At 37.4% G+C, this 17342-nt stretch overlaps 1 protein-coding gene across 1 annotated transcript in view; it reads left to right on the top strand.

Annotated features, from left to right (window-relative positions):
* The window catches only part of LOC141905310 (gamma-aminobutyric acid receptor subunit beta-like), a 36329-nt gene that overhangs the window by 15572 nt on the left and 3415 nt on the right, over window positions 1–17342 (top strand). The window contains exons 2-3 of the mRNA XM_074794147.1: window positions 14817–14917; window positions 15049–15116. Of these exons, the coding sequence (XP_074650248.1) occupies window positions 14817–14917; window positions 15049–15116 (169 nt within the window). The remainder of the gene's footprint in view (window positions 1–14816; window positions 14918–15048; window positions 15117–17342) is intronic.

The raw sequence follows: 17342 nt of genomic DNA, 5'->3' as shown, positions 1-17342 counted from the left end.
ATAGTAGAATACGGATCCAAAATATACTCCATAAAACACAGGCCGGTTTAACAGTAATGAGAAACAACATTGATACTGATACAAGATTCAACAAGAAGATTTCTCCTTCTCGACCGCAGTTCCACGTCTATCAATCGTAGCTTTCATTTTGTTGGATTTAGTCTTAGAAAACCCGATGAATATATTTCAAACTATCACAGTTAATTAAACAAGGAACGGAAAATGTCGTCGAAAGTTCAATAGCTATGAGAATCATTGTTCCCGCTGCGGGAAGTTTGTCAAATACTAATCTACAATTGCGATTGTAAATATCGTAACTGTAAGCAAACGGGGACCTAGCCATCATGGCTAATATTATTGCGGCGAGAATCGCGCATTTTCTTCTGCCCGATGTAATTAATCTTTCGCGAGTGAAAGGTAGCATTATAGCGATACATTTCTCGATGTTGTACATCATCAAAGTCCACGTGGAAGTCGCTGATGAAGTGTACCACAAGTAACGAAATGTTTTACAAAGTAAATAATGAGCGAACCTAAAACATTAACGTAAACTTTCGAGTTGGTGAAATCTTTAAGAACATTGTGCATCTAACTATCAATGAGACCATTCGTCAAAATATTTACCAGATCACTGGCCGCCAGAAATGTCAAATATCTCGTCTTTTCATTCGTGGAAATATAACCAGAGATAAAGTGTTACCACATATACCGAGCAGTTGAAATAACGGAGACACGCATGCCCGGGAAGCGTCTACGATGACTCTGATATTATCCGGCGTAGACGTCGGAGAAGTTTTTGAGTCGTCTGATTCGTCCACATCATCATCTTCACTTATTACATCAAAATGAATCGTTTGCACTGAAAAAACAATTACCTCTATATTTCATATAAAAACCTTCTACCAAGTTCCTTTTGCCTCGCTAATAAGGAAAACATGCCTAAAATTATTATATGTGATCACCGGTGATCTCGGTGATCACTTTTGAATATTGCATCTTGTACACTGCGCGATGCGTGTTGGTAATGTCTAATATTGGCGTATCATGACTTGCGTTAATACAACTATAGGTGTCTACCAATTCATCAGATTTTAATCTTTTCTTAGTTGTTAGTTACTTTTGCCGCAGGCATTTTGTAAAATGGTTGTTTTTCTTACACTTGTATAGAACTCATGTATGTTCAAAATGTGTCTATGATAAGTTGGTATGCGTTCATCATCGCACAGAATATAGACGAAAATACTTTAATATCTCTACACGGGATATTATTTTGTTCAATGATTTTGTCCTGAATATTAACGATGATATCAATGTGTAATATCTCAATATGATATATCTGCTGCAGGCAAACATCGCCAATCGGAACACCTACAGTTCATCATACCACGCTATGAATACAGAGCAGTTTAGAATCTAAAATATTTACTAATAAACCCAGAGACTGATACAGATGCTGCGCGACTTTGCTGTTGTTGTTTCCGCGTTCGGTCAATACATGAATTGTTCGTGACAGAAGAATTCCATTTCGGTTTAGAGCACTTTCCTTTTTTCTCTAGCTAATAACATTCAGATAAATGCGAGCCTTGATTGTATTCTTGCGTCCATAACAGCACAGGTGGAATTTCTTTAAAAAATCTCCCTATGACACAAATACATTTTTTCTGAGTCGAGTCACAGCCTTTATTACAGCTCTTATGAATACCCCTATATATGACTGGTCGCCATTCACGAGGTTCATAGCGGTTCGTGTTTCAATGCAGACGGACCACGGACCTGTCGGCGTCTAATAAAGTCTCTTAGAAATCCAGTCATCATGTCAGCGTCCACACAAAAATGGTCTAGTATATTCAAGAATGGGAATCTTTTGTTAATATTGTTAGATGGATACCACTAGTAAGCTGGTGTGCCGGGGAACAGACGCTCGCTAACAGTAATAAACCTATTGTCCGACGAAAAAATCTCGGCTTCTTAAGATTGTATCGATCAACCATGTGCTCTATTCCGAACCCATCTATAACTGTCATCAAATATGCCAGGATACTGTCTAATAGCGAGGACTACTGACAGGATATTCAATAAACTAGACGTGTATCTTATGAAAACAGCCAATTTCTCGATAATTCCTCCGATCCATCCGTACATAGCACATCTTTGTAGTGCTCTCACCTAATAGGAAAGATGAGCAGTGAATTAGTGCCTCACACCGAGGTTCTGTCTCCCTCCACGTACAAGTGGAATTCGCATCCCACAAAACCGAAAACCTTAATAAATCATAACCCACGGAAAAACTAACCGTGCGGACGTAAACACCGAGCACGAGAAAAAAAACTGCCGATCCGACAGAACTTGACAGGAGCGAATGTTAATGACCACTTGATTGGACTAATCCGACACTTGTTAGCTGATGTCACGTCGCCGTGTTCATAGAAAAGCGGGTCACGCCGTTACGAATTCACGCGGAATTAGTTCGGCCGTTGCACAATGCGATGGATAAGTTGGATAAACCACTACTTACCCATCGATCAGTACGTGTCCATTACGATAGTCCATTAATTAAGATCAACTCGATTGTCAAGTGTGCAACTGATTCTGCGGTAAATAGCAACTCTGTAAGTGTGTGCACATATATATTTACATATAATCTCAACAAAATAACATCTTCAAATGTTCTCTAGTTGTTGTAGAGAGGGTTAACGAGTATCTGATATCGAGAAGCTTATTGTGGGTACTCCAATGTCGGGGTATTGTCGCTGAGAAAAATAGTGGGATTACATCCATTTAAGATAAGGCATGATGGTATGTCACACGATTGTGTCAGATGTCAGAAAAGACTTGGCGATTCAATTTCCTATTCCGTCAGTTTTTACAACTGATATAGTACGTCGAAACAACTCATTCCATCCGATTTGGACAGTAATGTATTTGCAGGTTTAAGGACACGTTGTGGCTGTTTAATTGCGTGGGCACGTAATTTGCACATTATGCGGTATTTAAAAAAATCATCTTTAAGTGCTGCTGACATAGTTTCATAAATCTTTTCAGAATCTTTTTACATTTCCCCGCGAGTCTAGTAGATACTCTACCTACCAATCAATCACCCGCTCTTCATATGACAATGAATGATTAAATGACGAAGGTGCTCCTAGTTTTATTACCAAAATATTATTTGTCATGTGTTGTAAATCATAGAAATAAAGCTAAATGTCCAATGACTGAGAATCTCACATTCTTCCTAAAATATGGTAGAGAGATAATTATATTGCTTTTTAGCAGCAGGAAAACGTCACTACAATATTAGGACATTTTCTTGACTTTTTGTTCTTTGACGAGTGACAGGTTACACTGACTGGAATCATGTATACAACCCAATCTTACATCGGTTTTACAATATGCCGCCGAGGGATGAATATTCCTCTTAACATGAAATAAAAAACCTTATAAACCCAAACCAGAACAAAACACTAACGTTTCGACGGACCTTATTTCAGTTTTTGCCACTGTCGCTTTGGTTATGTATCGTTTTTCCGAGGTCCAAGATATTGATAATGGATTTCCAGCTAAATACAACCGTATATCGCTTCATCCTGTTGGCTACCAGCTGAAATCCGTAGATTTACAAAAGATAATCTGCGAGTTAAGGATATTAGTAGGCGCACATGCGAGTCATTATAACTTGCTCCAAAGGCATGTAGTTGATATGACGATATGACATCTAAGATTTGTTTAATAGCGATCGAGAAGGATGTCGTCATTACACAAAGCTTGTTTTCATTATCTTTGACTTATAAAGGGCATACGACGATAATCGTAGAGCATGTTCAAACTGACAAGTTCAAACTGAGCTGAACGTTCATACATAAATCTGGAGCTTACAAAACGTTAGTGGATACACGAGTAATGAGTGATGATAGAATATTTACAATATCTCGTGATTTATCAGTTGTAAATTCCAATTCAACTGTGGATTCATTTCATGAAAATTGGAGTTCGGAAACGAATGCAGTGTATTCTAATTTACTGTGGATCTGTATAAAGAGTGAGACCAATCAATTATTCATTCATTTATCATTCGTACCGTTGTTTCTGTATCAAATTTACGAGAAGCCAATCTTACTGAACATGTACTTACTATAAACAGGAGATGGATTTATGGATAGATTTCTTAATAACCACTGAGACTATTGCCCAAAACAGAAACCAATTCAGTCAGCGACAACATTCGATTGAAATGTCCACTAATGAAAATAGACTACAAAATCCACTTCACAATTAAATCTAACAAAAATTGTAATATATATCTTGTAATATAATTAGGCATTATGCGATACTTGCTGATATCATTTTTTCGGAAGATCTTGATTGAAAAAATTGATTATCCAAACTCGTGGCCTTCATCTGGCCGTGCACGGATCAGGAACCAATAAAGTTACGTTCAGTCGTCTAATAGATAGATGCAGTGCTATCGGGAGGCAGTTGTTGTAATCACAGGGATTATGTAGCATCAGGACAACATGGCGCGGGTTATAAGGCCATTGATTTGATTTTGTAGCACGAACTGGTGACATTACCGTTAACAACGTGCCTTAAAAAAGTAATCTCATGATCAATATTCTCCGACAAACAAACCATCCTCTTCAGATAAAACATCCAACGGTATCCTTTTATCTATACATGTCTGTCTAAGCTCGAGTGGAATATACTCGCACTCGTTTGCTTCTTTGGTTTAGAATATATAAATTTTTCAGTCGAAACAGCAACAAAAATGATCGCATTTTACGTATTCTCTAGTTGAAATTTGTCCTGAAATTGAAATTCTAGTTGAAACGTATTCTCTCGTTTGAATAATTGATAAACGAATCCATACGCGAAGTTTTGGTCGTAATTCATTTATATTGTGAGTCTGAAAATAATAGGCGTAGTCTTTAAAGTTATCGGTAAGTCTTGAAAGCAAGTGTAGTTAGCGAAAATAGCACACGCAGTTTGCGAATGTCAAATTTGTTTTGGAGTTTGCGTTCTTTGTGTTACCGACAACGGCGAATGGTATTATCGACGGGATTCAACGGTAATTGATTTATCACGTGAACGATTCTTTCTGTACTGTCGAGATGTCGTCTCTGGCAAAATCGTCTTTTCAAATTTGCTCAGCCGATGATAAACGACTGTAGATCGAGTATAGTAGCGCCAATGCGTAAACTGCACTTACTCCGAACTGATCTGTGAAAATAAAAATCAGCTCAACGCAATTCATGTCGGGTAAAAAAGTCCTTCAATTTTTCCTTTCATTTTCGCCCCGAAATGAAACTGGCTAATCTAATTCTGATGCTGTCCGACTGAGAGCCAAGAGATCGCAAATATTACACTTACTAACAACCATCCACAGGAAATCTTAGCGATAGCTGCGGAATACGCATAACGCAGTGTTAGTATAGTGAATTACATAAAATACATAATTCTTAATTTTTAAACTATTCCAAAAAAAACTGTTTTCTTCATCCACGCGTTCGTCTTGAACTTCTTGTCTGACTGAGAGTGTAATATAAAATCCTTATAACGCTTGGTTTAATTAAACCACTTAGACCTACTGTCTGATGGTTTACTCATCTGGGATGACAGGGAAGATTTAAACTGCCAGAAACACTCATTCATATCATATTTAATCGTCTATTCTCACTGTTTTTTTCCACCGTTGCACGCTGATTATTCAATCAAGTCTGAGACAATCATAGTCCCCCCGTCCACTGTCTGATCGAAACATGCGAACAGAAAATGAAAAACAATTTTTCACAGGTCACAGGAGACAAGAACTCATTTCTCTATCTATCATTTTGTATTCATGAATAGCCATTGTTCTTACGCGACTAATAAGCACTCTAACATCGTAACTGCAATACTTCATGTCTGTCAAACAATTGTAGAATAGACTCATTTCCATTTGTCAAGTCTCACAGATATACTACTTTCTGTCCGATCATTAGGTATTCTGTCGCATTCACACTTTTTATAAAACACTTTTCTCTGATGAAACTAAAACAGCCTTTGATCGATTTTAAGATTCGACGAGATGAATGTAAAAGCCTGCAGCGAAGATCGCGCAGCAGCTATTATATCTGTTTTAATTAAAGCTAGTCTCCCGAAGCTGACCGTGACCTGAAATGGGGACAGTTTCGACGCTCCCTGATTACCCCTGAAGACAGATACCCGCTAACATCAGCAGGTTGAATGAATACCCGTATTCTAGAAAACCAGTCATCTGCATAATCTTCATTGCATACAGATTATGCTTTTTAAGATTAATGTCAATGTTGAAAGTATCTCTCGGTGGATTAAGGAAATCCATCGGCACAGTTTTCGCATTATTCGGTATGATCAAATATCTAGCCTTATCAAGATTTCTTTTTCTTAATCTTTTTTTATCTATCATATTCTACTATGCCATCAAAGTTTTCGTGTCTGGACGAAAAGAAATCGTCCTTTATTTTTCGTGCGAAGAATATACAGCGATTTGATGGATGAATCTACCGTGTAGTTTATGACATTCATCTGATAAATTGGGCTTTATATTTTCTCACAGGTATTGTGGGCTTATTGTTTCTGTAATGGCCTATTCATGGTTGTCACTTAACGTGTCTATGACGTATATCTCAGAGTACAGCTTCTCCTTGTCGTAGCTTGCGGGGGTCACTAATGCACCCGGCTTTCCAAAACACAATTAAATCACGAGCCAGTCGACATATCGCTCGTGTCATCTCCAATATAATGGGAAATAGAAGGAATCGGTGACTGAGTGGCACTGCTCGATGGATATTTTCAATAAGTGTCGGCCTCAAAGGGAGGCCTATAATTTCCTGCGTGGCGTAACGCTACCGGCTCATTGCTTATATCGCATTTGTTGGCAAGGGTCAAAAATACAGCGAGTATGTTTGACCGCTGGGTGTTATTGCTATTTGTTCGGGTGTGATGAATATTTATTTTCGGTATACAAAACATGCGTTGATACAACTTCTGAATTTCACTCCCCAGATATTTTCTTAGCTTCTACGCGCGTAATTATGAATAATCCCCGAGGTTCATATATCATATCACTTGATAAAGAAAAGTTATACGAATAGAAAAGCGGTAAGGAGAGAGAAAGCTTCGATGCATCATTTATTAGACATTCTCTAAAATTTTTTTCAGAGAACTAACTTCCAGGTTTTGACCAGTTTCCGAACTTTTTTGTGGATCATCGAGAAAAGCATACTCATTTGTTTTTTGCGACTGAAAGGATTAGAAAAAAGCAATCGTTAAATAAAAGATGTTTAATGCAATCATGTCAAGTGATTTTATTCGCCGTTGAACGATTCAAGTAGCATCCATTTGCGTTTCATACATTAAGTATACTTACCTTTTAGCCGCATCTTTCTTCTGATGGTTACCCATCTAAAAACACGCTAAAAGCATTTTCCTTATTCCCTTTGTCAAGATGATAAAAAGCGACGGATGTAACTTCACTCCGTCTTCGATATCTTTCATTACACGTACATTTCTACTTGAGATGAGACAATAAAAGCTGAAATTGATGACGGTGAATTCACAATGAATGTTTCATACATAAATGCATAGATGCGCTGAACAATGTTATTGCGAGTGGAAAATGAAGTCCCTATCTTGTTTTCTAAAAAGACGTCTACTTCAAATTCACTCTTAAAAAATGAATTATATAAATCTTGAAATAATAATAAGTCACTCATTTGAATGTTTAAGTATCGAGCTCCCTATGCGATGTTCTAGATAGCGATGATGCGAGACAATAAGTGGAAGGGGGAGCGTTGAACTTATTTTTCATTTAGAACAGTATCAAACTTTTCATGTTTTGGCAATGGGCAAAATCAATGGGAGTTTTCTGGACGATGAATAAAATATACGTAAAGCTATCGAAAATGTTGTCGGAATATAGAATACAGTAGATTACACACTTCCCTTCCCCCTTCAATCGCTCGATTCTACTTCAATCAGAAAAGTTGCATGGAAAATATTTTTCCTGCATTTCCTTTTTCTGTACCTACTTTCATGAAATATTGACGATTTCAATAATAGTTCTCTTCCGTTCACTTCGAATTGACTGTTGCTGCTGCTAATGAATCGCGTGTGTATGGAAATAATGATACGCATATATAAAACATGAGTATAGGAGACACTTCACGGGATTTTTCGAATGAGGTTTTTTATCAAAACATCGATTTCTACGATAACTCCCCTGTACTTGCTGAAAAGCGAGAACTTCAACTTGAAACCAGATATAACTATGTAAAATCGATGGACCTTAATTCGTTTCGATATAATCCGATTGATATTCCCGAATTGAATATGATTAAAGTTAGCACGAATCCAAAACGCCAAAAGCCAAAATTGATCATCTGCGCTGTATATGAATGCTGGTGGCGATGTTCTAATTCAAGGCAACAACAGACGTTCTTAATTTTGTCGAGAAGACTTTGAGATCATTGACGTGTTGTATTAGGGATTCTGACGCCTTCGTTCACTGATCTCGCAGCTATCAACAAATGATTTTTAGATTGATATCGGGAAAGCCGACGCTCGACAGACGTATCGTCATGCACAGATATCTGTCGTGTTGCTAATTTTCGTCCTTAATGAATGCGGAAATAAGCCATGCGCACATCGCAACTCGGAGCATGCGTCGAGAATATTTTGCTTCGACAAACATACGATAACGCCATTGTACGTGTCTAATCCACGATTCGGTGTCACACAACTTTAAAAACGCGACAAATATTCTGAGATATATCACCTATTGGACGACAGTGCTTGGCTGTTGTTGATATGTACTGATGATCACTATTGACCTATCGATCTACATTGATTTACCTGATAGATATTGACGCAAGATTCAGACTTTCGTATGTCTAACATATAATCGCAGTCAGAGATATTCCAAATTCTCCTGCTGCAATCTTAATCAATGTTTCCAATGCAGTTATGGCCGGGTTTGAGATGATCTCTCAAATTACGGTAGATTTCCTTAAGTTGAAAGAAAATTGGACGTTTTTACGTTGAAAAGAATTTTATTTGCATCGACTGAATTGGATGTCTTTACTTTAGCCGGAGGCGTGAAATAACGACGCTTTTCAGCAACAAGTTTTAATATGATTAGGATCACCGGCAGCCGACAGCGAAATCTCACGAATGATTTATTTTAACCCGAAAAGCTAAATTAATCGAGTGCGTTTTTATCAAAGAGAAAAATTACTTCTGACGTAATTGGTTTATTTTCGATAATAAGACTGCTGTCGTATAGACGATACACCAGAAGCAATTTGATATGTTGTTTTCATGATTATTTCAGAGATATTTAAGAAATAAATAGCTTTCTTTATCCACCGCTCGCCTTCATTCTGAAACACAGTTCTTTGAGTTCTTTGCCATCAGCATCGATGATTTGATAGGTTTCCATCGTATTTCAAATAGAAACCTTTCGAACTCTAAGATTCAGGAAAAAATGGATTTTTTTCGTATACAAGAAAATGATGCCACGCGACTATTCAAATTGAAGTTGTTAAACATCAACGACGTGAGGACTTTTAGAGGTCTCAATTACATTTGAATTATACAGAAATCTTTCAAATGATTAAAAAACTAATTTTTGAATAAATGCAAGAAAACTATAGAACAACGAAGTGAAGTGTTGGAAATAACGAATTTGGAAGTTAAGTTCACTAATGTATGAAGACGGAGGAGACATCGAATATTGAATAAAGTGACCTCCAAATTGGGGGCAAATGTGTTTATCACGCGTCATTGTAGCGAGATTGACGTGCGGGTCACTGCGACTACCGCGATGAGAGAGATGTTTCATTAAATTTGGTTGTTCATAACCAGTCTTGTTTTCTGTCAGCCGGAATATCAACAAGATTAAAACCTGGCCACTGATGAGGAAAGTGATGGATTGGCCCGAACATCGATCAAATCATTTGACTGACAAGCAACGCAGTAATTGTGTTTTCTGTGCGTCAATCTAATTTCAGAAAGGCTGCATGCACACCGGAAGAACGCATTTCCATCTTAAGAACGTAGCGGGAATATTTTCTATTGCCGTTTTGTGTGCCGCGAGCCGTGGGAAGCCGAAAGAGCGGAAATTTTTACTTGTAAAGGTTACGGAACGCCAACAGTGTCTCATGCATATTTCAAACAATTAATATTGGCACGAACAAAAGTCACGTATATAAAACGGAATTAATTTGTAATTTACAATCAAGACCCCGACAAAGATCTGTTTTGTTAAGTGTTACTTAAAGAGTTCTTGGTTTTCCAAATGACTGCACGGAAACTGGCTTCTATGAATGATAGAAATCACTTTTTAGACTTGTACAGGAAATTGGATTGCTGCTTTTTGCGATAAATCTCTCCAGAAAAATGAACGGCTGTTTAGTGTGAATTCAAAAGAAGTTCCCAATAGATTTTCTTCGTATGTATGACTTTTCCGACTATTTCGAAGCAGATGTAATAAAAAAAGGTTTGATAATATTCAACAATATCATCTGATGATTCTCATTATTCTCATCAGATTTTATAAATGGTCTCCGCATGAAAAACCACTATCTACACACATTCGTTTTTGATGCAGCCATTTTTATCCTGTTTTCCGATTTCTTAAGACATTCTTTACCCTAAGACATATTCATCATCATCCACCAATACATTAAAACAGAATACAGATAAAAGGCGGATTTATTCTGAATGAGAACCGTTATCAGCACAGTTCATAGGGCGTCCAGTAAAATCTGAGCTTTTTCAATCAGCACTTGTATAGGTATGATGAATTGCGTACGGATAGTATTCATCATCTTCTCTTCCGCTAAAATATAACATGATAGATGGTTTATTTCTCATACGGCAAACACGCATAAGTCGAGACAAAACGCCAGACGGTTCAGCATTACGGGTTAACGTAGAAAATATCAATAGATTACAGTTACATACTGCATATTAGATGACTCGAAATTGACATGAATTTGGTAAAATATTCTTATTCTGTTTATCGTGCGTAAGAGTTGAAGTTTTTAAGATGATTCCTAATGATTTTTCTGTTGAATTCTCACCGACAATTTTGAAAGTGGCTTATAAATATTTCATATCGCTATAGAACTTCGTAACTTTGGTTCCTGCTGAATCAACAATTGACGTCATCGAGGGGCAATTATCTAAATGTATTCGCGGGGTATGCCCATAGGTATTACCTGTTAGCGGAAGTTAGGAACCCAGGCGACGAATTACCGCCTCAGATTTATACGAATATGACGTGTTATCACATCAACCGATATTTCGCTGTCGGGCAACTGAATAATGGAATGAAGGTCCGCGGCCTCTGTTCAACTAACAACAACACAATGCGATCAGACAAAACCTTATTACTAATCAGTGACCATCGCTACACACGTAAATATCACCCACCACAAAATGACATCGCCCTAGAGAAAATACTGACTTCCTTCGTTTTCAGTCCACACGGTCAGACATCGGTATGACTTATTCATCGAATAAATGATTCATTTTATTCATCTTATTACCTAAGTCAGCACGGATAACGAACAGAGGATGGCGGGGTCTGGTATTTTGTCGGCAATTTTAATGAAGGTTTTCTATCATTCGGTCACTAACTATATATACGTATATATCGTGATGAAGGGATAGGTTAACTGACTAGTTACAGGGACCTGGTTATATTTCCACTCACCGGGTGTAATTGCCTCAATTTTGTCCCCAATCTCCGAGGACTCGGAGAGAAAATGACTTAGCTAGTAACGCACTCAAATGAGAGAGAATGAGCAAGCCGGAATGGTACGAAGCCTACGAAGAATTCGGGGTGCATTTTTGCAGCTACGTCGCTACCCGCCGAGCTCGGATGAGGATTGGTTATAAAGCGCGATATGTCCGCAGGAATTTTCTTTCCGCACGAAAGGATGCTCCCTAATAATCAGAGTAGGCTTCAGACTGTATGTAATTATATGGTATTACAGAACCGGGGCTATGTTACGAAAATCGAGACATGATATCGTTTGTTGTACTAAGGCAAGGAATTCATATATACATAGATAATAATTTCCTATTCGTGACCGCTATGACTGATGCCGCGTTACGGCAAATTACGGATTCGCTGCCAATACCTTTCGGATGATTTTTCTTTCCCATCCATTTCAAACGCATCTACCTCTTGTTATTTCGCATTACATTTTGATATGATAACAGCGATTACATAACTTCAGGAAGTTTTCGGAAAGGAATTATGGAATTTCTGCTGAAAATATGATTACTGAAAATATGCTCACTCAATTGATATTTGTGCGGTTTCCTGAAAAAATATTTCTAGGCTGATTGTTTTGTGATAATAAACAATGATTTGCTTGTCAAATTTTACATCGTGTCTGGAATAAGTATGTAATCCGCTGCCTTTAAGACATAATTACTTCACTGCAACTAGCGTCATTTGGTAGGACTGAATTTGTTTATGGACAGGGCTTACTTATATTCATTATAGAACTACATCGCTGAGTTCAGAACATACGTATCCATTATCCACTCGTCCATCATTGTCTTTGATGAACCAGACACTTTGGGAACCTTCCGTTTCATCATTTGTTATTTGTAAAAGTACGTGACTGAACCTCCGAAAATGTATCGGATTCAACAAAGTGTGTTTCATTTTATGTAGGCGGTGTTAATCACAAACCGTACCTTCCTCCTCGGAGACACAGTTTGATAGGTTAATCATTCACTTGAGGTCCAATATCGACGTCGTGTTCGCTTGTTGCATAATAATCCAAAAATCACACGGCGTCTTTGTAATTAGTTAAAAGCAGTATACGCATCGTGTTTGCCATCACAAACACGACACAACAAACGCATCTTATCTCTTTCATTTTATTCTCAGACTCACGAGAATTTCTCTTACGGATTTAGTTCTTTCCACGCATGGAAATCTTTCTAATACCTTTGTGATTTCATCCGCGATCGTTTTATCATTCTCCGCGTGATCGCTACCGAAATTGCGACTTCGTCGAGCGGCATTTTTCTTTCAGAGCGCGTAAATATAGTGAAAGGAATACGCGCTATCTTTAATTTCCCGAGGTTTCTCCGTCCTTTTGTTTGTTCTCGACGGTAGTTTTAGTCAATTAGAAGTGAAGTAGAAGCAATAATGGCAATCGTTTTTCGTTAAATGTGTCAACATATTATTGATGGCTAAAACGGCGTGATTCCCAGTATAAGATGTCATTGATGAAAGATCGATGAGATAATTCAGTATTCGTGATTCTGGTAACCCATAAGTTGTTAATCAACTGTGAAGTGATTTTAGATTAACTTTCTGAAGTCGCTGTGACCCAATACCGTTGAATTTCATCGTCGGAGACACAGCGCCGCAGAAATGAAATTACCCGTAAAAATCACTACTCAATTTACTCCATCGGCAAATAGAGAGAGTTTCTTCATCTGACTTACTGAATATATCTTACAGAACTAGGTCAATGGTACTTAGCTGTCCACAAATTTCGTTTATGAATGTATGTCGCAAATAATTGAAATATCTAAGATTACGCAAGAGAATATTCTGAGACGCCTTCGCAGTAACAGTTCACACTAGTATTTGAGTATATTGCCACATTGCGGTTTTTAAGTGGTGATCAAGCGCTTCGAACAAAATGAAAAATTCGAGCGCGCAAAACTCTGATGTTATAAGTATTCGTGGTGATAAGTTTAGGCTGTGAATATGATTTCCGTACTTGTGTCGTTTCGTTGTAGAGAAGCACCAGAGGTGACTTTAATATATAGTATAGTACTTTCTGAATATTGTTATTGACAAGATTTGTAATTGATAACTTGTCGGCAGAGAGGTTTCTGATCTATGCATACTTATTTTCTTGTATCCACTGGCGAAGGTTATTAATATGCTCGACAACGTTTAAAAATGTCCTGAGCGATCGAGTCGTTCAGTTTTCTGCGCCAGTACTCCGGCAGCCTTACGGCTACCGATCAATCCCGTATCAAACTGTGCCAGGTCATTCAACCGGAAGTTGTGGTTCGCGCATATTGCGCAAGGTTCATAGCTGGAATAACAAATATATATGTAATTCTTGAAACCAACATTTTCCATATGTTAAGTTTACATAGATTGCGTAACGCGGACATGGCATCCTTAATGATTTCTGATGGTTTTTACTCTAAATCTGAGTAAATTGAATGCGAAAGATGCTTATCTATTTATTAAATTATGTGTATGTCAATTCGTTATGATAAACGACTAATCGTTTCTTGACGATATGACGAATACGAAACTAATTGGAAAGATTGGCGCAGATTTCTGGCAGGTTAGAAAACAGCGAAATTCATTTACGGAAGAATAATTGTCCTGTCAGGTAGACATATCTCGCACCTGCACACTGAATCTATTCAATACAAGTTGTTTCAATGTAGCCCGTTAAGCGTGGCTTCTTGAGTTGTTACTGTACATAAACTACACGGGAATATCCCAAATATAAAATAACAAATCATAAACGAAGCAGATATTTTTCATCAAAACTGTTTCGATATTTCTGTACATTGATTTATTCTATTCTAACTAGGGTATTTACGAACAAATTTCCCTTGTAATAGCGTTCATTTTCTGCGGTTTTTATCGGTACATCAGAATCATAGAGAATTCATCAGATGTATACATCTCAATTTTATGAAACATATTGACAGTAATTGAGTAACCACGGTTACGAGAAGACACCCACTGGGTACCAAAATTATAATGCATTGTTCTATTTTCCTACTTGCAGGCAACAGAAATATTATGCCGAAGAATCGACTAAAAATATCAGCTTGCTCTTGGACAAATTTTTGCTCGGATATGATAAAAGACTTCGACCACATTTCAAAGGTAATATTGGCCATTAGCTAATGCACAGCGTAAAATTATGAGTTTAAAAATGAATTCTAGAATCCTGGCTATACGGTGTCAGGAAGTTGATTGGCTCCTCAAATATTTTCTTATATTTGATATCTCATCAGGTCCTCCAGTCGAGATAGGTGTTAGCATGTGGGTACAAGGTGTAAGTTCAATATCTGAAGTTGACATGGTACGTATCAATTGTTAGTTATGGTACCTTTAGATTCCAATCTCCAGTTTACTACGCAAATCTCTGGAAATTGATATTTATATCGAGCTATGGTATTTCATGGTATTATGGTATTTCATGGTATTTATGGTATTTCATACCGCGGTATTCTCTTATTAAAAAAAAATATAGGCAACATGCATGTGACTTCTATTCGAAAAACTGCTAGACAAACAGCTTCACAGAAAAACTACTTAAAGGAGAAATTTATGTTACATCATTTGCAATTTTTCGATACCTTCGTCGTGTGTACGCAGGTACTTCTATTTTTCATTTCTCAACTGAGAATCAATAATGAGCAGAAAATTGAACCATTTTCAGTTTTGTAGCCGCGGGTAGGCAAACTATAGTATCCCGGATCTAATAGAGACATTATCCAAATATTTGAAAGGTTTTAATGGATTCTAATGGATTTTAAATCATACCTTTAATACCGTATGATGAATTATACCGGAACCGTTTGACATGCATAAAATGAAATTCGTTTCTATTAACGCTTTCTCTTTCAAAAGTCGACATCAAATATCGTTTAAAAACACCGAACTGCTCGCTGTTCTAAATCAGGATACGAGAAGAACCGATTAACATATACAGAGGTATTCGTGATCTACCGGCTTTTGGGGAACGACCTCTCATTTTCGACGGGTTTATGATAAGAACCTTTCATTCAAAATGGCCGACAAGCGGTTTTAAGTCGAAGATGATCACGTTTAGTAATCGTCAAAACGGGAGGTGTTATTTGTGAGTCGAGCAGCTCTTTACAGTATTCACTACACGTTCCGTGTAACATTCCCCTGAATATTACAAATCGAAATCATTATCATCACGAGAACTGTGAACAGAAGTTCCGATTTGCGACGATTTTTTTTCAAAACCGTAATCACTGGAAATTATGTTTCGTGGCTCGATTGCGTCGTGAAGGGGTTACCAATGTTCCCCATGGGATGCGTTGCAAGTAGATCTCGATAAATCTATCAATGTTTTATTAGATAGACTGAAATGAATATTTCTCGCCGGTTCTGATTTAAGGCGGTGTTGTACTATCGATGTTGTAGGGGAGGCTTTTTTCAGCCATTCGGGTGATTTCGTTACGCGTTTTGAGCAAAGGTCTTTTTGAAATACGATCGCAGCTCAATTAATGCTATTAAATCTAGGATTGAGTTGCATATTTGCGGATACGATTCAATTCAAGCGTCAAATCGGATACATTTCCAATCGGGGTCATGCGTATATTAATTTACTTAAGTGGAACGCTTGATTTTAGCATTCATGATTAACTATTTCACCCACCATTTCAATCAATTTCAAGAGGAGAGTTGTGAAGGAGCTGTTTTAGCGTGTCGAATCAGTTACCGTCGAGACAAATAGTACTTAATTGGTCAACTCATTTCATTTTACTATAAAGTGCAGCTTTCCGTACAGTGGAATCAATTTCATTATATTTGAAATTATCTAGCTAATATTCACCGTATGTTCCGTGAATAGTACATTTATTCCTACAAATTCGTAATCTATTCTTATTGCACTTATTTCGTTGTTTCATTTGAAATTCACCATGAAATAAATCAATTGATTATACAGTAAGAAACTCATCGGAAACATCCGATAAAGATTTACTCGCTTAGTTTTTGACAAACGCAACTTGACGTATTATGGAAATCGGATCGTAGTAAGGCGGAAAACCACGAGGGATTCAATTGTGCTTCTCTTAAACAAAAACACGGCAAATATTGTAAAATCCCCAGTGTAATGATCGCATACATAATTCAATACCATCGCGTTTCATAATATTTCTTTTCAACTGAAGTGTCGTCAAATGCTTTTCCCCAAAAAACGACTCTTACATTATTTTTAGCTATTTACTCGCGCGCATCTTTCAGCTTTCATGGAGGAAATATTATTTTGTCGCATGATAATTTTGTCTCATTAGATAATAAGGGGAACGTCAATTAGTTCCGATTCAATTAGTTTCTTCCATTTTCATATTCTGGCCGTCGGAGAAATGTTCGAAAGACATATTGATTTAGAAATAAGATTAAATCGACATTGCCAAAAGCTTCGAGACAGTGCGCGTCATTTCCCAGTCAAGTGAAAAAGATGTAATCTCCGTTGACATTCTAAACGCTCGAAAAAAGTTTAATCTGACACTTTTTAAACGCTGATCTGTTGCGCGCTATCTTAGTGGAA

This window comes from Tubulanus polymorphus, chromosome 5 (assembly GCF_964204645.1).
Source record: "Tubulanus polymorphus chromosome 5, tnTubPoly1.2, whole genome shotgun sequence".
Taxonomy (NCBI): domain Eukaryota; kingdom Metazoa; phylum Nemertea; class Palaeonemertea; order Tubulaniformes; family Tubulanidae; genus Tubulanus; species Tubulanus polymorphus.
The sequence above is the reverse complement of the archived record's forward strand: the minus strand, read 5'-3'. Positions and strand labels throughout refer to the sequence as shown.